Raw genomic sequence first — 21,031 nt, forward strand, 5'->3', positions numbered from 1 at the left:
GTGAAAACTGCTGCAGTCTGCAACGATTCTTAAGACAGGAAAGGAAACACACTTCCTTGTTGCTTCAAGTTGATCTTGTTCTTAAGGATAGAAGGGGGGGGAAAGCTATCTTTTGCGATGATGTGGCTGCTGGACTATTAGATCTGGGGAAGAATTTTTTAGTCGGTTTCTCCTTTGTCATAGTGGATCTGGATTTCTAAATCACCCAACTGGCTGAAGACGAAGTACACTCCATAAGGTAAGGGTTTGCTGTGTTCTTTCCAGCTTTAGCAAGGCAAAGAAAGAGAAAAGGTTGACTTGGGTTTTTTTTTAGGCTTCATAGGAGTGGAAATGTTCCCGCTACTTCCATCCAACTCTGATTGTTTTACACAGGTAGTTTCACTTCGGCCAAAGTTGCACGTTGTTTGTGGCAAATATATATGTATATCTGGGATCGGTGAGGAGAGAATGAAGATTAGCCAACAGAGAGAGAGAGAGAGACAAAGGAAATGTTGAGGATAACAATCTTTAAGAAAGAAGTTTGCTAAGAGTTTGTTTTTTCAGGAAAAAAAATTGCAGGAGAAATAAAAATTGGAGCATCCTAAAACTATTTCCCCTCATTTGATTTCCTCTAGAAGTGTTATAGAATTGCTCCTAACATTCCTGGTTAGTGCTATTGGAGGATGATGATAGCTGGGGATGATGGAAAGTGAAGTTGTGCACAATTATAGGATTGTATAGAGAGTGAGAATGAATCTTCTAAAGTTTATCCAAGTTACAACTGAGAATATTACCCTTTTGTTCCAATTGGTCGGCCAATCGTTTAAAGCAATATGCATAAGGTAATAGATGCATTAGGAAAAAAAATCAACGGTTTCAGTAAAGAAAATAGGATGTTCTCAGAAACAGGGAAAAATTATAGAACTGAATTTTTAAACATTATCCTTTGGAAATGACTGCAAATCACCACGTTAGCCAAAACATAGACCTGCTGTTCATATATTCCTGAACAAGCTCCACTGTGATGAATGAAGATGCTTGCTCCAACTTAGCTCAGGCGAACATCTAGTAATGCTTGTGTTGAGCTTCAGGAATATTTGTTTTGCGCCCCAAATCTGACCAAAGCAGCTGCTGAGATGGAGTGGAAATGCTCACCCATGGCTGGCTTTCAAACCAACTTTATTCCATTTAACGGACACTGAACAGGAAATGCACATTTGGGATAGACAAGCTGTGTCTGTGGCAAGAATTTAATCTGGTTTGCATTTGCAAAGGTCTGTGTTTGAAGCATTGTGCTCCAGTCTTATGTTTTATATATTACGAAGCGCACGTTTTCCTGGGTTTTGTGGAACTGACTTCTAAGTAAACATATGGAGAACACACAGGTCACAGTTTAAGCAGAAGGCAAAGGTCATGGCTTGGAGAAGAAACAAAATGAATTGAATTCCCCTATAGTTTCTAAAACACTTAAAACTCAGTTCTTTTCATTTAGGTGGTTTTTGCATATTTGTGAGATGAATTTTCCAATAATAATCCTGGGTAGCATTCCAATCCTATTATTCGCTTTTTCTATTTTTTTTTAAACAATCCCTTTTCACCAAATTTTTTGCATACAATTTCTTCTGAAATCGATCTGGCTCCCTTTCAAGGAATGTCTAATAAAATCCTTTTTTTATTTATTGTTAACATATTTTAACTGAGAAGAAGGGCAACTTTTTGCTTTCCTCTTATCACGCTTTTCCCATTTCTTACAACATTACTCTTCGTTATAAGTTAGTGAAGTTGCATTTGCTTCTAAGGAGAGGGGAAAAAAATTTTGCAACCTTGGGCAGTCTGAACTATACAAGCCTCACTTAGAGATTAGATCTTGGGGTCATTTTTAATGCGTCTAGGTTTAGGTTTCGGAGAAAGTGACTCTGTAAAAACAGCCATTTATTTTGACAGCAGATATAACACTGGCCATGTTACTTCCAGTGTTGATAACTCCCGTCCAGACGTGTTTACATGACCAAACAGAATAGTAAGTAAAACAGTAAGTACAACAGTAGTTGTAACTACTGTAGAGGACTTCAGCGGCCAAAGAGCAGTGGCAAAAGAACAGTCTTAATTTACTCAAATGGTTAATGCAAGTATTAACATTATCTCTCATCAATGTCTCTGGCTGCCTTTGGTGTCACTAGTGGTGGTAAGGAAGGGAGGAAGGGATAAGGGGCTAATAATCCCAGAAACAAGGATAGTCAGTAATGAGAGTTTCATCATTGCTTGAATACTTGTTGATAATTATGGAATGTGAACATACAGACACAACAACAGTTTAATGCCATTGATTTAAATGGCAGCAAATTAAGCCGACTGTGCTCATTAAAGACAATAGGAACTTAAGTAGTTAGTTTCAACTGGCCAGTGGCCAAAGATTTGCATCATTAGACTAATGACTGTATAACACACACATGCAAATCCACACATACACACACTACTAACAAAGTTGAAATGAAGGCATTTCGTCCAGTTTTTTTTTTTTAGAAGTACAGTGTCTGTACTTTGTTATGTGTTGTTGATATTATTATTTTGTAGGAATAGAGTTGTTTAGGCAAATGTCTTTTCTTTCTTTTTTCCTAACTTCATCTGCACCACATTACGGGGTGCTAAAAAAATCCACACACAACTACCCTAAATGTTCAGTGCAATTCATTAAGTTTTATAGAACCGTGTCACTATCCCCTTTCTCAGTGCCAACGTTAAAGGTGCAGGAGCTTCCTTTTTCATACATGACTATTTCTGCCACAACATTCATGGTAAATGCCTTTAATCAAATTAATTGGCTGTTTGGAGAATCAAATATCCAAAGTGAAAATCTCTGCCTCCCTCCTTCTCTTCCTCCTTCCTGCTTATTATTTTCGTCCTTTCAAGAAAACCCAGACAATTTTTTTTTAAAAAAAAACCAACAAAGAATGAAAGTAAGCCATGTTGTGGGTCTTCTTTCCGTAGAGCAGGGGTCACCAACCTTTTAGACCTCAGGGACCACTAAATTCATAATTTTAAATCCCGCGGACCACTAATATAATCTGCCTAATGACTGGCTGGGTGGGCATGGCTTGGTGGTCATGGGACTTGGTGGGCGTGGTCAACTCAATGTCACTCATGTCGAGGGGCGCCTTGCTGGCCTCTCCTTGCCCCTCCCCTCCCAGCCCCTCCTCACCTGCCCGCCCGGGCTCCTTAGGGCCCCAACAGGAAGCAGTTGTTGGAGCTAAGCAGCCACCACGAGAAAGAGTTGGCAAAACAGCTCAGTTCAAATTGGATCTGCCCGAGAAGGAGGCTCATAGAAGCACCTCACTGAGGACTATGAGGATAGGCTTTCCAAGCAGAGGGAAGACCTGCTGGCGTACAGGCTCAGAGGGCTGAGATGGTCAGTCAGTTCCAGGCCATGATGCAGTCCTACTGGAACAAGGCCCTCCAGCTCTTCGCCACCAGCAGCACTTCCCTCCAGCCTTCTCCCAAAGCCCAGCACCAGGAGGCTGAAACAGACCCCGAGTTGGAATTTCTGTCTCCCTCCGACCCACACCGAAGGGGGAGACTCTCTGCAGCAACACAAATGTCCATTGCATGTATCTGGCCCAGGGACCGTAGTTTGAGGATCCCTGATTTAGTGCAATATAAAAAAAGGCAAATAATTTTTCTGCGGACCACCAAAATTTTCTCGTGGGCCACCAGTGGTCCATGGACCACCAGCTGGTGACCACTGCCCTAGAGAGTCCTTGTGCCCTAGGTGTCATAACTGGATTTACACATAATGACATTGTTTGGAATCTATTTGTCCTTATTACAAAAAGGAGACTTTCAAACATGGGGCTCCCTTTAGCTCACATCTCTAATTACTCCTTCTATGTTGGTTTGAAGGCTCTTCCAGACATCCAGTTGCAAACCAGGATGTTCCAGACAGTCCCAGACACTTCGTCTTACGTCAAGGTAAGACATGACACCATCTTGAAGCAGGTAATGTCCAATATTTACAATATTCATATATTTGATCAACCATTTGTTGTGTCCATTCAAAAGTGTGGCTTTTGTGTCAATTGATGAATGGAGACGGACAATCGATGGGAACAGTTAGTTATCTACCACTTACCTCCTATCGAACTGTGCTTTGCACCTTGAGAATGCATTTCTATGATATACTGTAACTTGTTCAATATTGGCAGTTTTACCCTATTTGGCTTTCTTTTCTGGTGTGTTAAAGAGGGGTATTTGTTTTGATTCACACACATTTAGGAGATCTAAGTAACCATCTTAATTTCGAACCACCCCAAATCTGTTCTTGTTTCTTCTGCATCACGTGTATTTTGTGTGTTTGTGAGTGCAATTCTGACTGATCCAACGGAAAGGAAATGGAGAGAAGCAACCTAGAACTAAGGAGAAATTTCCTGACAGTTAGAACAATTAATCAGTGGAACAACTTGCCTCCAGAATGTTGTGAATGCTCCAACACTGGAAGTTTTTAAGAAGAGATTGGAAAACCATTTGTCTGAAGTGGTGTGGGGTTTCCTGCCTGGGCAGGGGGTTGGACTAGAAGACCTCCCAGGTCCCTTCCAACTCTGTTATTCTATTCTATTCTATTCTATTCTATTCTATTCTATTCTATTCTATTCTATTCTATTCTATTCTATTCTATTCTATTCTATTCTATTCCATTCCATTCCATTCTAGAACTAAGGAGAAATTTCCTTGCAGTTAGAACAATTAATCAGTGGAACGACTTGCCTCCAGAAATTGTGGATGCTCTAACACTGCTAACAAGTTTTTAAGAAGAGATTGGACAACCATTTGTCTGAAGTGGTGTAGGGTTTTCTACCTGAGCAGGGAGTCGGTCTAGAAGACCTTCACAGTCCTTTCCAACTCTGTTATTCTGTTAAGAAGTCATTCTGTTAAGAAATGGTATTTCTCTGTGTGTGTTTTCTCATGGAATTCAAGAACAAAATGTTCTTGCTTATGTCAGAGGATGCGCGTAAGAAAAACACCTAAATTTCAAGAAGTCCTGTAACATCAGAATCTGTCCTGCAATATCCGGGTGATTTGTTCCCTTCAGCTTCTGTTTATTCTTAGGTTCCTTGAGAATTCCTTGTCTCTTGGTGTTGTTTTAGAATGGATAAGATTCTTGAAGGTGATGTAACTTCCACTGCTGGAATTGGTTACGGCGTCATGGAGGCCTCCTGTCTACACTTTCCAATCAGACCAAATCACACAAAAGGAGAGATTGCCTACCCTGGGGACTGAATGGAAGTGTTCAGGCTATGGATCTCAGATTATGGGGCAATGAAAACCAGGAATTCCACATGGGGCGCCTTTAGCGCTGAAAATTCTCTTTGTAGAACACGTTTTACAAGTGCCTTCTCTTTCATCAAATTGAATGGGAATGGGTTAAAAGAAAATAGACATTACCAGATTTGTGTTTCGTTTTGTTTTTTTTATTTTGGTCTGCATCATCCCGCATGCAAATATTACAAGATCTTAGATACATCAAGAAGGCTTTAGCCCTGCTATAAGAAACAAAAAAATCTAAAAAAAGATGTGGAGACTCTAGAAAGAGTGCAGAGAAAAGCAACAAAGATGATTAGGGGACTGGAGGTTAAAACATATGAAGAATGGTTGCAGGAACTGGGTATGTCTAGTTTAATGAAAAGAAGGACTAGGGGAGACATGGTAGCAGTCTTCCAATATCTCAGGGGTTGCCACATAATAAGTGGAACAACTTGCCTGCAGAAGTTGTGAATGCTCCAACACTGGACATTTTTAAGAAGATGTTGGATAACCATTTGTCTGAAGTGGTGTAAGGTTTCCTGTCTGGGCAGGGAGTTGGACTAGAAGACCTTAAAGGTCCCTTCCAACTCTGTTATTCTATTCTATTCTATTCTATTCTATTCTATTCTATCCTATCCTATCCTATCCTATCCTATCCTATCCTATCCTATCCTATCCTATCCTATCCTATCCTATCCTATTATTCTAAACAGTTGGCTCCCTCCTTCCAACAGGACTTCTAAGTGCAGATAATCCTCAATTTATGACCACAATTGAGTCCAAAATTTTGGTGGCTAAGCAAGGCAGTTATTCAGTTTTGCCCTGTTTTATGCAGTGGTGGGTTTCTACCGGTTCACCCCGGTTCAGGTAAACTGGTGGTGGCGGGGGCAGGAAGCTCCACCCACCGCCCGGACATCATCACGGATGCTCTGTGCATGCACAGGTGCAGAAGTGCCACGTGCGTGCGCTCCTGGTTCCAAACCAATAGCGAAGGTAAGAGGAACCCACTACTGGTTCTTTTGCCTTTTTTTTGTCACCGTTGTTAAGCGAATCACTGCCATTGTTAAGTGAATCACACGGTCGTTAAGTGAATCTAGTATCTCCCATTGACTTTTGCTTGTTGGAAAACTGGCTGGGAAGGTTATAAGAGGTAGTCACAAGACCCCAGGCCAGTTGGAAATTTTGATCCTATGACCATGGGGATGCTGCAAAGGTTGTAAGCATGAAAACGGGTCATACGTTACCTGCTTCAGTGTTGTTGCAAATTCAAATGGTCACTAAATGAATGGCTGTAAATTGAGAACAGGGGTGGGTTCTAAAATTTTTTACTACTGGTTCTGTGGGCGTGGCTTATTTTGTGGGCGTGGCTTGATGGTCATGTGACAGTTCTTTAGGATTTAGCAGAGGTACTGGTCTACCAGGCTTTTTGCTGCTTGAAGAGCTGTACCAGTCTACTCATTTATTTTTGCAGACACTGGTCTACCCATTTGTTTTTGGAGGCACCGGTCTACCACCACACTGCCTTTTACCACTGATCAGCTGTAGGGCTGCCCTTTGAAGTCCCGCGGCAAGAGTTTAAACAGTTTTTTTCCTTCTAGCCGATCAGCTGGGACTCAGGAGGCAGCAATAGATTGTGGGTGGGGCCAAATAAAAGGTAAGAATAATGCGGGGGGGCGGGGGGCAGGGGGGCAGAACCAGTTCGGTGATGTCATATCGTCACTGCTACCGGCTCGGCCGAACCGGGCCAAACCAGGAGGAACCCACCACTGGTTGAGAACCATCTATAAAGACCTTCCTGAAGGAATGGATCTCACCAATCGCCATGGGGGAAATCTAAAGAATTAAATCTTCTTCTTCTTTTTTTTCTCTTCTGCTTGTAACTAGCCTTTAAGAATCAAAATTCCTTTCTCAAAATCCTCTTATATGTTTCTTGGCCCTGTTAAAATAGTAGGACAAGGTACTCGGAAGAAGGAGGGAAGTTTTAAATGTTAACAGGCATGCTACACGCTGAATTTTGTTGCTACAGGGAACGGGATTAGTAATAATTGAACATTGTAAAATAATCTTTTCCACCGTTCCATCAGTGGGAGGTTTTTGGAGTTGGTGACAAAACTGCAGCAAGTCCTTATTCCTCGTAGTTTTTTTTAATATGTGCTACCGGAACTCCACTTTTCATATGGAAAACAATCCACTTCCATAAGGTAAAGGTTCCCCTCGCACATATGTGCTAGCGGTTCCTGACTCTAGGAGGCAGTGCTCATCTCCGTTTCAAAGCCAAAGAGCCAGCGCTGTCCGAAGACGTCTCTGTGGTCATGTGGCCGGCATGACTAAACGCCAATGGCGCACGGAACGCTGTTACCTTCCCACCAAAGGTGGTCCCTATTTTTCTACTTGCATTTTTTACGTGCTTTCGAACTGCTAGGTTGGCAGAAGCTGGGACAAGTAACGGGAGCTCACCCCGTTATGCGGCACTAGGGATTTGAACCGCTGAACTGCTGATTTTTCGATCGACAAGCTCAGCGTCTTAGCCACTGAGCCACTGCATCCCTCCTTCATGCACTTAGAAACCTATTTATCTGTTTAGTGTATGGCATGTCATACATGGACTTGCAAAATATGCCGTATATTAACAAAGAGGGGGTCAAATTATTCTCCAAAGCACTGGAGGGCAGGACAAGAAACAACGGATGGAAACTAATCAAAGAGAGAAGCAACCTGGAATTACAGAGAAACTTCCTGACAGTGAGGACGATTAACCAGTGGAACAGTTTGCCACCAGAAATCGTGGGTGCTCCATCACTGGAGGCTTTTAAGAAGAGTCTAGACGGTCACTTATCTGAAATAGTAGAGGATCTCCTGCTTGACCAGGTGGCTGGACTAGAAGACCTCCAAGGACCCTTGCAACTCATTCATTCTATTCTAATTAAATTTCACCTAGATTCAAAAAAACAAAGTAAAATATGAATGTTAAAACTATCTATATTTGGAGACCAATGACTGACTACTAGACCATCTAAAAACTGAAGCACAGCAGCATTTATATGAAAAAAAAAATCAGAAACTGGACCAATGTATGCCATTATCTTACAACTGCTCATGATGTGATCCAGTGGTGGGTTTCAAATTTTTTTACTACCGGTTCTGTCAGGGTGGCTTGGTGGGCGTAGCAGGGGAAGGATACTGTAAAATCTCCATTCCCTCCCCACTCCTGGGGGAAGGTTACTGCAAAATCCCCATTTCCTCCTTGGGACTCGGAAGGCAGAGAACAGATGGGGGCGGGGCCAGTCAGAGGTAGTATTTACCGGTTCTCCAAACTACTCAAAATTTCCGCTACCGGTTCTCCAGAACTGGTCAGAACCTGCTGAAACCCACCTCTGATGTGATCTACAGTTTGATGTTGGACCCCCTCAGTCACACTGAGGGGAGAATATTATGCCCATTTATACGGTGAGTCCCAGCGGATGTTGTGTGAGGTACAAATCCTATTTAGGATTGTCCATTGCTGGCATGATAGATCAAAACTGGGCACCTTTTTCAGAGGGTCATTTATATATCTTCCTAGAGTGGTGCCATGGCCTAAAGGTGGAGCTCTCGCCTCACAATCAGGAGGCTGTGAATTTGATCCTAGGTAGAGGCCGATATTTCTCTCTCTGGACACAATGAGAATATATCTGCTGAACAAAACTCCGCACTGGTGACAGGAAGGGCATCCGGCCAGTAAACACTCAGCTCCATTCGGTTGCCCAGACTCCACCCCGCAAGGGATTATGGGGTCATTAAATGAGGATGAGGATGATTTATATGTCTTCCTCAGAAACCTATTGAATACATGGCATGAGGCCTGGTTACTCGAGGGACTGCCACTCACCAATTCCATCTACCTGTCCCATGAGGTCCGAGAGCAAGCTGGCAGGGCAAAGGAAGATACAAGCCAATTGTCTTGTAGTGCCCAACTTTGCAAAATATATTTACCCAAAATTTGGTTTTGCCCCAGGCCTGAAGGTCAGGAAGCGGGCTGACATCTTACATTGATTCTGCCGATTTATGAATAACGAGTTGGTTTTTAGTCCAGCTGCTGTTTCTCTGAGCGTGGTTTTTCTGTTATTTATGAATGTGCAATCGAAGGATGAATACATTGAAATAACAAATAAATATGGGGTCAGTCAGTGCAGATATACAGTAGTTAGCATAACACTTTTGCCTTCCTTCCTTGTCTGAAAGTATCACTTTGCATATGTCTATGTAATATGCCTTCTGCTGGCTAGACTAATATTCTCAAGATTTCTATCCCTTCATCCCAGTTCATTTTCTCCCCTGATTTTGTCCTGGGCAGTTCAGATTCTTCCCTTCCTCCATAATAAGCACAGGCACCCTATAGATGTCGACAGATTCTTTATTTTCCTTCCTATAAGCCTCCTCCTCAAAAAACTTTCTTACAAAAACTGGCTTCAGTGTTTCTCTCCCCATGCATTCTTTCCCCTGCATAAAATCATCTGCTATTCAACACATGGATTCTTCCATATCCTGCCTTGCATTTCTCTTAGAAGCTACAATCCTGCCCAGCTTTAACACTATCGTTTTCCCCTCAAACTGACCAGGGCATAGCCTGCTTACGACTGACTTTGAGTAAGGCGTCCCAAAGATTGGCAGTGAAGCTAAGGATTTCATGGAAAATATGGATTTTGAGGCCAGATTTTGGAAGTAGAAGAGTTGGCATGCAAGGGATCTTTGCATCAGTTAGTTAGTTAGTTAGTTAGTTTATTATATTTATATACCGCCCTTCTCCCGAGGGACTCAGGGCAGTGAACAGCCATGGTAAAAACAATATACAACAAAAATTAAAAGCTTATTAAAATAATTCAATCATTCGGCCAAATTTAAAATAGCCAACTAAAATCATTGTAAAACCCCTATCAAACCCAATTTAAAAAACCTTTATCCTGTCAGACCAGCTTGCTGGAATAATAGGGTCTTCAGAGCGCGACGGAAGGCACAGAGGTCGGGGATCCTTCGTATGTCCGGGGGCAGTTCATTCCATAGGGCCGGGGCCCCCACAGAGAAGGCTCTCTCCCTGGGAGTCGCCAGCCTACACTGTTTGGCCAACGGCACCCTGAGGAGGCCCTCTCTGTGGGAGCGTATTGGTCGGTGGGAGGCAATCGGTGGCAGAATGTGGTCCTGTAGGTAACCAGGTCCTAAGCCATGGAGTGCTTTAAAGGTGGTAACCAACACCTTGAAGCGCACCCGGAAGACCACCGGAAGCCAGTGCAGCTTGCGCAAGATGGGTGTTACATGGGAGCGATGAGTTGCCCCCATTATTACTCGCGCGGCTGCATTCTGGACCAGCTGGAGCCTCCGGTTGCTCCTCAAGGGGAGCCCCATGTAGAGAGCATTACAATAGTCCAGCCGGGAAGTGACGAGGGCGTGAGTGACTGTGCTCAGGGCATCCCGATCCAGAAAGGGACGCAACTGGGAGATCAGGCAAACCTGATAAAAAGCCCCCCTAGCCACGGCTGTCATATGAGCTGGGCATCAGACTGGGCGGATTCTAGGAAGTTTTAAGGTAAAGGTAAAGGTTCCCTTCGCACATATGTGCTAGTCGTTCCTGACTCTAGGGGTGCTCTAGCGGTGCTCATCTCCATTTCAAAGCCGAAGAGCCAGCGCTCTCTGAAGACATCTCTGGTCATGTGGCCGGCATGACTCAATGCCAAAGGTGCACGGAACGCTGTTACCTTCCCCCCAAAGGTGGTCCCTATTTTTCTACTTGCATTTTTAGGTGCTTTCGAACTGCTAGGTTGGCAGAAGCTGGGACAAGGAACGGGAGCTCACCCTGTTACGCGGCACTAGGGATTCGAACCGCTGAACTGCCAATCTTTCGACTGACAAACTTAGCATCTTGGCCACTGAGCCACCACGTCCCTTATTTTTTTACGGAACTTTTACGGAATATTAAATATTAATATTAAATATTTAAAACATTAAAAAAAAGAGAGAGAGAGAAACTAGCTGAATAGATGAGACAAAAACCAGAATGTCCTGGTATTTCTGCCTTAAACTGAACAGAGGTTTGCTCAGCTAAATTGGAGAAGGAAAAATACAGAGAGGAGAAATTGTTTGGCACGTAAGAGCTGCCATTTGTTTTCACGAACAGAGACATTTGAAACAGATGATTAAAATCTTGGTCACAAATGTGGGTTCTTTCAAAACTCACTCGGACCCAGGATTATGTTTAAATAGCGCACGTATGCCCGTGTACACATACATGCACAGAGATATTTTTCCCCCTTTTCCCTACAACATTTCTCAAGAATGTAAACAAACCAAGCCTGAAACATCTGGATTACACATTTTAAAATCAACTCCAGTATGTATCAGGGTTCTAAATGCAGGCAGCTGCTGCTTTCCCTTGTCTAAAGAAGGGTGTGATAAAACCCATGCGTTGTGTGAAAATTGTTCCTTTCCTCTTTGTCAGGCTGGTCTGTGAACTTCGCAATGGGATTCTTTATAAACAGAAATGGCAGTAACATCCCAAGACAGATGCCCTCCTCCATCTGAGCTGGACCGTTCAGCCATTAGTGCAACACAGTCCTACGGATATTTACTTATCAGTCAGAAGGAATCCCACAAAGTTCACCGTCCTGTTTATGAAGAGATTCCATATCTTGGATCGGGACTCCCTACGCACGGTCACTCAAGCACTCGTCACTTCCTGCCTGGACTACTGCAATGCTCTCTACATGGGGCTCCCCTTGGGGTGCACCTGGAGGCTGCAGTTGGTCCAGAATGCGGCCGCGCGGGGGATTATGGGAGCGACGGGGCGCTCACATATAACACCTCTCCTGCGCGAGCTGCACTGGCTTCCTGCGGTCTTCCGGGTGCGCTTCAAGGTGTTGGTGACCACCTTTAAAGCGCTCCATGTCTTAGGGCCGGGGTATTTGCAAGACCACCTTCTGCCTCCAATAGCCTCCCACCGACCGGTTCGCTCGCACAGAGAGGGCCTCCTCAGGGTGCCGTCGGCCAGACAGTGCCGGCTGGCGACCCCCAGGGGGAGAGCCTTCTCTGTGGGAGCACCTGCCCTCTGGAATGACCTGCCCCCTGAGATACGCACGATATCAGACCTCTGGACTTTTCGTTGGGCCCTGAAAACATACCTATTCCATCTAGCTGGGCTGGCTTGATCCCATCCTCTCAGTTTTTAATTGAATTCGATTTTAATTGGGTTGTTTTAAACTCGGGCCAAAATTATTTAATTGTTTTTTAAAATGTTTTTTAAATTTTATATTGCTATGTTTTATCTTGGCTGTACACTGCCCTGAGTCCCGCAGGAGAAGGGCGGTATAGAAATAAAATAAAATATTGGAAAAAAAAAATATAAAATATTGTACATCCAATTAAAAGTAGTTGAAGTTGCAGAAATTGATATTTCCTAGCTTGGAAATATGCAGCTTGAAGGACCCAGAATATGTGCTTCAACAGAAGCCAAATATTATCAGCCTCTGACATCCCTGTTCGAGACCCAGATTCTACTCCCCAGGGTGAGCTCCCATTACTTGCCCCAGCTCCCCCTTTTTTATATATAAAAGTTTTTTTTATTTTTTTCAAACACACATACAAACAATGTATACAAGCAAACAAACAAACAATGCATTTTTTCTGAACGGAGTATTGGCCGAGTCACAATTTGTACCGCTTTTAGTTTCTCAAAATGGAGAAGAGGGAATGTATAATTGTATGAATATTAAATATTTATAACTGGAATAATGAAACTTAGGGAAAATATTTGAAATTATATTATGGTTAAATTGGAAAAAAGAAAAGGAAAAGAGGGAATGAAATGGGCTATATGTGTATGAAAATTAAGGTTTATAATTGGAATAATGGAATCTAGGGAAAATATATGGAAACTGATTTAAAAAATGGAAAAGAGGGATAATTGTAAAACTGATGAATGCTAAATATCTATGATTGGAATGATGGAATTTAGGGAAAATATTTGAAATTATATTATGGTTAAGTTGGAAAAAAAGAAAAGGAAAAGAGGGAATGAAATGGGTTATATGTGTAAGTGTATGAAAATTAAGATTTATAATTGGAATAATGGAATCTAGGGAAAATATGTGGAAACTGATAAAAAAAGAAATGGAAAAGAGGGATAATTGTAAAACTGCTGAATGTTAAATATCTATGATTGGAATGATGGAATATAGGGAAAATATTTGAAATTGTATTGTAAAAGAGGAGTAATGGGAGAATATTTGAATAAAATAATTTAGAGTTAGGTTTAGATTTTAGAAAAATGGTTGATTTCAAATTAAAGGGTTTCAATTCGAAAAAAGTAAAGAGAGGAGTAGAAAAAGAAAATTTGATTACGATTAGAGATTAGGGTGAATGGTAATATTGTTCATATATTAGAAGAAATAGAAGGAAAATCAAATAAAAAATTAGAGAGAAAGAATTTTATGCCAAAAATGCCCCAGCTCCTTTAAGGGGCTGCCACAGAGAGGAGGGGGTCAAGCTATTTTCCAAAGCACCCAAAGGCCAGACAAGGAATAATGGATGGAAACTGAACAAGGAGAGATTCAACCTGGAAATAAGGAGAAATTTAGTCTATTAATCCTGCCAACCAAGCAGTTTGAAAGCTTGCGAGTGCGAGTAAATAAATAGATACCATTTTAGTGGAAAGGTAATAGCATTTGTGTGCCTCTGCGTATACAAGTAGTCCTCAACTTACGACCACAATTGAGCCCCAAATTTCTATTATTAAGTGAGGCAGTTCTTAAGTGAATTTTGCCCCATTTTACATCCTTTCTTACCATAGTTGTTAAGTGAATCACTGCAGTTGTTAAATTAGTAACATGGTTGTTAAATAAATTTGGATTTCCCATTGACTTTGCTCAGCAGAAGGTCAGAAAAGTTGACCATGTGACTCCAGGACACTGCTAATGTCATAACTAAGAGTCAGTTGCCTAGTGTCTGAATTTTGACCACTTGACTGAGAATTGGAGGACATCAAGATTGTATTATACTCCCAATGACAGCAATGGGGACATGAAAACCAGCTCAGAAATAACTATTTGCAAAGGGTGAACAATAGCTTGTATGTTCTTCAGTTTTATTCAAGCCCAATCTTCTTATCTACTTGTTAGGAAATGAGTATTACCTACTTTGTTGGGTTGGCAATATATAAACCATCAATATAGCTTTAAGACTGCTGTATTGCATCATATTGTGTCCTGATTGGTTAGCTCTGTAGCCAATCTCCTTAAGAGGGAGCTAGAAACATGGTTCGTTTCTCTTTGCTGTTCTTGCTCTCTGATATCTCTGTATGCTACTGTTTGCAAATCCAGAAGAACTGTTTATTGTGAATGACTATGACGACTGGTAAGAAGACTTTGTTATTGGACTATCCCTGGACTGTCGTTTTGTTATCTCCTGCTTTATATGTGTATGACCTGGACTGTTTATTGGACTGTGCCTTACTATTTCCTGAAAGTAAACACAACTCAGTGTATCTCTGTGTTGACTGTGTTTATTCTTATCTACTCTCAATCGCTTTCATGTGCACACCCTTACTATTCAAGGGTTACTCTGCGAATTCCTTAACACTACTAATGTTAGGTCTACAGAAATAAGAGTAGGAGAAATCTGTATCAATTGGACCAAAACTGTGACTTAGCAAGAAGCTATTTCATATCTTCTCTTGTACCCTCTCAATGTCTTTTGCAAAGAAGAGCTTAACTGTCAGTTCCCAATCTTTTATCCTTTATTACGCAGTCACCGTTTGTGTTTCATTCTTCTCTGGCTGGCTTAACATAAAACAGATTCCTATGTTCACACTGAGATGTTCTCCCATACACACACAAGCACACAAGCACACTAGCACACTGTAAAGCATCAAATTTTAGCCTGACCAGAATTGAATTCTTGAAAAAAAAAAAATGAAGCATAAGCTTTACACTACTGAACAAATTGGTTTAATCGTTTTTACATTTCAAAGTGTTTAAATTTAAACTGTGGAAAGCAATATTTTGTTGCATGGAATGTGGAATGATTAAACCGTAACAGGACTCACACAGTGACATACAAAAGGCAGCTTTCAAGCTCTCTTCTCCAAATTAGATGCATTGATTAAGCATTGCTTGTGGGGTAAGGTAAAGGTAAAGGTTCCCCTCGCACATATGTGCTAGTTGTTCCTGATTCTAGGGGGTGGTGCTCATCACCGTTTCAAAGCCGAAGAGCCAGCACTGTCCGAAAATGTCTCCGTGGTCATGTGGCTGGCATGACTAAACGCCAAAGGCGCATGGAACACTGTTACCTTCCCATCAAAGGTGGCCCCTATTTTTCTACTTGCATTTTTTACACTGCTAGGTTGGCAGAAGCTGGGACAAGTACCGGGGCTCACCCCATTACCCAGCACTAGGGATTCGAATCGCTGAACTGCCGACCTTTTGATTGACAAGCTCTGTCAATAGAAAAATGCTGCTAAACTTTCCACTTATTCTTACATAGCAGTAACAAGAACCACAAATAGAATTTGCTACATTTCTTAAGGACACACGATCTCACCCTTAAATAATAATAATAATAATAATAATAATAATAATAATAATAATAATAATAATAATAATAATAATAATAATAGCTTTATTGTCATTGTATGGTTATACACAGTATACCCATACAACGAAATTCACGTAACACTCAAAGACCAGGTCCAACACACATAACAATCCCCAAACAGCCCCCACTCCCACCCATCACAAATTCCCCACTCCTAAACCACCCAAACATCCACACAACAGACCAAGTAATGCTGTCCAACAGCTCACTGATGGTGGCCCTTTAGTTCATTATTGAGTGCAATTATAGCTCTGGGATAAAAACTATTCAGAAGATGTGTGGTCCGAGTTTTAATTGTTCTGTATCTTCTGCCAGAAGGCAACAGTCCAGAAAGATTGTAAGTAAGATGGGAAGAGTCTCTGAGAATGTTAAGCAACTTCCTCAAACAGCGATATAGCTATAGATAGATATAGATATAGATATAGATATAGATATAGATATAGATATAGATATAGATATAGATATAGATATAGAGAAATCTTTATTGGCCAAGTGTGATTGGACACACAAGGAATTTGTCTTTGGTGCATACACTCTCAATGTACCCTGTTTCCCTGAAAATAAGACATCCCCTGATAATAAGCCCAATCAGGTTTTTGAGTGCATGCGCTAAAATAAGCCTCCTCCCTTAAAATAAGCCCTCCCCAAAAATATTTAAATGCAGAGCTGGAAATCAGCAAGACATCAAGAGGAGCCCCATCTTGCTCCATACGATTCAAAATAATAAGACCTCCCCGAAAATAAGGCCAAGCACTTATTTCAGGGTTCAAAAAAATATAAGACAGGGTCTTATTTTCGGGGAAACATGGTGCATACACTCTCAGTGTACATAAAAAGACAAGATACATTCATGAAGAATCATAAGGTACAATACTTAATGATAGTCATAGGCCACAAATAAGCAATCAAATCATATTAGGAAACAGTCAATATAAATTGTAAGGATACCAACAACAAGGTTACAGTCATGCAGACATAAGTGGTAGGAGATGGTTATAGGTACAATGAGAAGATTAATAGTAATAGTAATGCAGACTTAGTGAATAGTTTGACAGTGTTGAGGGAATTATTTGTTTAGCAGAGTGATGGCGTTTGGGAAAAAACTGTTATTCTACCAAACAATTCAGTTCATCTTTTCATGCAAAGTGATGCCAACTCTGGGCCTTTATAGAAGACATATTGTAGGTCTGACTAACTAGAGCAGGGGTCTCCAAACTTGGCAACTTTAAGACTTGTGGACTTCAACTCCCAGAGTTCCTCAGCTGAGGAACTCTGGGAGTTGAAGTCCACAAGTCTTAAAGTTGCCAAGTTTGGAGACCCCTGAACTAGAGGGTTGCCCTACCTAGTGCTGGGATCTGGGGAATCCTGCTGTTAATGGTTCCAAGGTTGCTTTTCATTTGTGTTGATCTAAAATTATATGGCAAAACAAAACAGCAAAACGCCCATTCCTCACTGAACTTGGTTAAAAAAATGAATGAGCCCTTAGTATTTGGAGCGTACTTAACGGGATAGCGAGCCGCATGAGATGGGCTGCATTCCAAAGTATGAAGTCTAAAAACTCTCCTGATATTATCATGATCCGTAGACATAAGCAACAGAGGTCTGTTTGTTTGTTTCAAGGACAGATTGTTTCAGACCAAGCCTGTTTTCACTATTCGAGTGGAAAGGAAGCTAAATGACTCATATAATATTGAATGCAACACACACAAATCCAAAATTCAAGTAAAAATAAAGTAAACTTGGGAATAGCTAAAGCTTGAGTTAATGGCAGACACACTTTGCTTGCAAAACTTCTCACTTTTAGCCTTGGGCATCTCCAGATAGGAAAGGAAATGGCTTCTGTTTGAAGCTGTTAAGAGCTGATCCAAGTTGGTTAGCCAAGGCTCCAAATATTTTTTTCTTTAAATTGTATCAGCCTACGGAAGGTCAACATTATGAAAGGAAGATTTTAAAACATTTAGGCTGAAATTGGAAAGCACTGTCACTGTTTGGTTTTAGTTTCTTGAGTCACTATACAGCTGTCTCTAGGGGACACTCTGACATCATTCTACTGGGTTCCTGATGGACCCTCAAAAAAGCAGCAGATACCCCAAAATTTGAATCAATAAAAACAGGACAATCATATTCGTGGTGTGAAAAGGAACAGTTTTTGGAATATATATACAGTATTTCAGATCAATATTTCATGCAACGCAATCTCTTTAGATTGTTGTTGTTGTAAGTTGCGAAGTTGTGTCCGACCCATCGCAACCCCATGGACAACATTCCTCCAGGCCTTTCTGTCCTCTCCCATCCCCTGGAGTTCATTTAAGCTCACTCCTACTGCTTCGGTGACTCCATCCAACCACCTCATCCTCTGTTGTCCATTTCTTCTTTTGCCCTCAATCTTTCCCAGCAAAAGGCTCTTCTCCGGTGAGTCCTTCCTTCTCATTAGGTGGCCAAAGTATTTGAGTTTCATCTTCAGGATCTGACCTTCTAAAGAGCAGTGAGGGTTGATTTCCTCTAGGACTGACCGGTTTGATTGCCTTGCAGTCCAAGAGACTTGCAGGAGTCTTCTCCAGCACCAGAGTTCATAGTATCTCTTTAGATATGACAACATTATTCTATGAGCATTTGCCTCAACAGGGCTGGTGATTTTATGAAATTAGAAATACAAAATCATAGAGTTTTATTCTCTGTTCTAGGGTACAATCTGCACCCCCCCCCCAATGTTGTATATATCCACTAACCCCCAGATCAGATTTCTCTTCCATCTCCTCCCAGCAGAGAAGTGAAAAAGCTTCTGCATAAGCCAAAAAAAAAAAACCCCTTAATATATTTTAATAAAAAGGAAAAATTATCCATTTGAAAAAAGAAAAAAACAACACCAACAGTTTCAGCACTGTTTATGTTTAGAGAAATAGTTCTAGCCATTGTTGTTCCAATCGATAAAGTCCTTGACTGTTCAGAATATCTTTGACCAATGATGGTAGATTCATGGAAGAAATCTCTATTTATTTCTTCATACAGAATGAAGACATTTGGGAAATATCTTCTGCCAGTTCAGGAAAAAAATACTTCGTTTTACTGTGGCTGCCCTGAAAAGCAGCAGCCAACATGTGTTAATTATTACAGAGCCTAATATTGGATTACAGTTTTTTCCCGCAAGCTTCAAGAAAGCTGCCCTATTTTTTTCCTTAACCTCCAGAAACTAGGTGCCTACAATTATTCTTTCAAGGTTTCATTTGGCAGTACCTCTATTGGTGATTAACTATCTTTCTAAGCAAAACCAGACTGGTGGTCCATAAGATGTGAATACTGTCGAAGTGCAAAGTAAATAACTTAAAAGAGCATGATTGTTTAGGAAGGCTTTGGGAATTAATAGGTGAATTCAAACCGGCTAGCTTGTTGTCATCTTTTCATGAGTAGAGATAAAATACAACTGCGTATGGGCCAGGATCCAAGGAATAAGACAGCTTGTTCTTGTGCTTGAATAAGGTAAAGGTAAAGGTTCCCCTCGCATATATGTGTTAGTCGTTCCTGACTCTAGGGGGCGGTGCTCATCCCTGTTTCAAAGCCGAAGAGCGAGCGCTGTCTGAAGACGTCTCTGTGGTCATGTGGCCGGCATGACTCAATGCCAAAGGCACATGGAACGCTGTTACCTTCCCACCAAAGGTGGTCCCTATTTTTCTACTTGCATTTTTTACCTGCTTTCGAACTGCTGAGTTGGCAGAAGCTGGATCTGGAAGTCCCATAGGATCTTAGCTTATGTACTGTACATATTGATAATGGAGAATATTTGTAGCTCAGGGTCAGTGGTAAAATTCAAAATTTTTTACTACCAGTTCTGTGGGCGTGGCTTGGTGGGCATGGTGTGGCTTGGTGGGCGTGGCTTGGTGGGCATGGCAGGAGAAGGATACTGCAAAATCTCCATTCCCACCCCACTTCAGGTGAAGGATATTGCAAAATCCCCATTCCCTCCCCACTCCTGGGGCCAGCCAGAGGTGGTATTTGCCAGTTCTCTGAACTACTCAAAATTTCCCCAACCAGTTCTCCAGAACCTGTCAGAACCTGCTGGATTTCACCCCTGCTCAAGGTTGAAATGAAGGGTCCTTGGTGCTCTCTGAGCTTGGTTGGTGATAGATAGATGATAGATAGATAGATAGATGATAGATAGATAGATAGATAGATAGATAGATAGATGGATGGATGGATGGATGGATGGATGGATGGATGGATGGAGGGGTAGGTAGGTGGGTAGGTAGGTAGGTATTTGGATGGGTGGGTGGATTAATAAATAAGCAACTAATGGAAAAACAGTTGTGAAAATGGATGAAATAAAGCCTGCCAAAGTTGGTCTATAGATATAAGGAAAAAATGACAAATAATATCCCCACTAATTCACACATAGCCACACACACACACACATATACACACCATACTATTTGATGGCATATTCTTCTTTTAGGGAAAACCAAGTAAAGGAAAGGATTTCTGCCCCACCTTACTGAGTTGAGAAGGAAGTTGTACTTCATAGAATAATGTCTTGCTTTTTTAAAAAAAAATTGATTTTCATAGAGGCATAAAGTTTTTGGTGTTATACAAAGAAGCATATTCATAAGGAAAATGGAACTGTGGTGAATAAAAACATTATTTAGTTGTTCTTTGCGTTGCCCTGACTGGGAGGTTGGAGAAGAAAAAAGCTTTAACAAGTTTAAAAGAAAAATGTGAATTGTTGGTGGCTAAAATGAGTAACGTTTTCACCAGGCAGGAAAATATTAATATTCTTGACAAATGAAGAGTGAAATTCTTTTGACTTCTATTCTAACAGTGTCACAAACAGTCAATGGCTGAGGGAGAAAATGCCTAACTCTACATCAATTTGCCAATGATTGTCTTATTTCCTTCATGCCTTACAAAGACGGCCTTTCCAAGCAATTATTTTATTGTCGATTGGACAACAATTTGGAGAAAAACATTATTTGTGTTTTCCTTTTTCCATTCCTGGAGGCTCTTAAAAGAAACCCCTTTCCTACTTCCCACACAATTCTTGATTTGCTCAGATTTCAAACCAAAAGCTACTAGTTTGCAGATCAGCATCTGGTCAGCCTGGGTCAGGCCAAGGCACCACGGGCCGGTCGTTCGCTATTTCCAAGGGCAA

At 41.3% G+C, this 21,031-nt stretch overlaps 1 protein-coding gene across 6 annotated transcripts in view; it reads left to right on the top strand.

Moving 5' to 3' along the window:
• FLI1 (Fli-1 proto-oncogene, ETS transcription factor) overlaps positions 1-21,031 on the top strand; it is a 138,209-nt gene that overhangs the window by 455 nt on the left and 116,723 nt on the right. For 2 of the 6 annotated variants that reach the window (XM_034421947.3, XM_087875835.1), the window contains exons 1-2: positions 1-238; positions 3,877-3,945. The exon at positions 1-238 is cut by the window's left edge. In XM_034421947.3, coding sequence (XP_034277838.1) covers positions 3,907-3,945 — 39 coding nt within the window. In that variant the 5' untranslated portion in view covers positions 1-238; positions 3,877-3,906. Of the gene's footprint in view, positions 239-3,876; positions 3,973-21,031 lie in introns of all 6 variants that reach the window. The other 4 variants (XM_034421946.3, XM_087875834.1, XM_087875832.1 and 1 more) reach the window with 3 other exon arrangements.

This window comes from Pantherophis guttatus, chromosome 9 (assembly GCF_059756535.1).
Source record: "Pantherophis guttatus breed Tessera chromosome 9, ASM5975653v1, whole genome shotgun sequence".
In the NCBI taxonomy this organism is placed as follows: Eukaryota; Metazoa; Chordata; class Lepidosauria; order Squamata; family Colubridae; genus Pantherophis; species Pantherophis guttatus.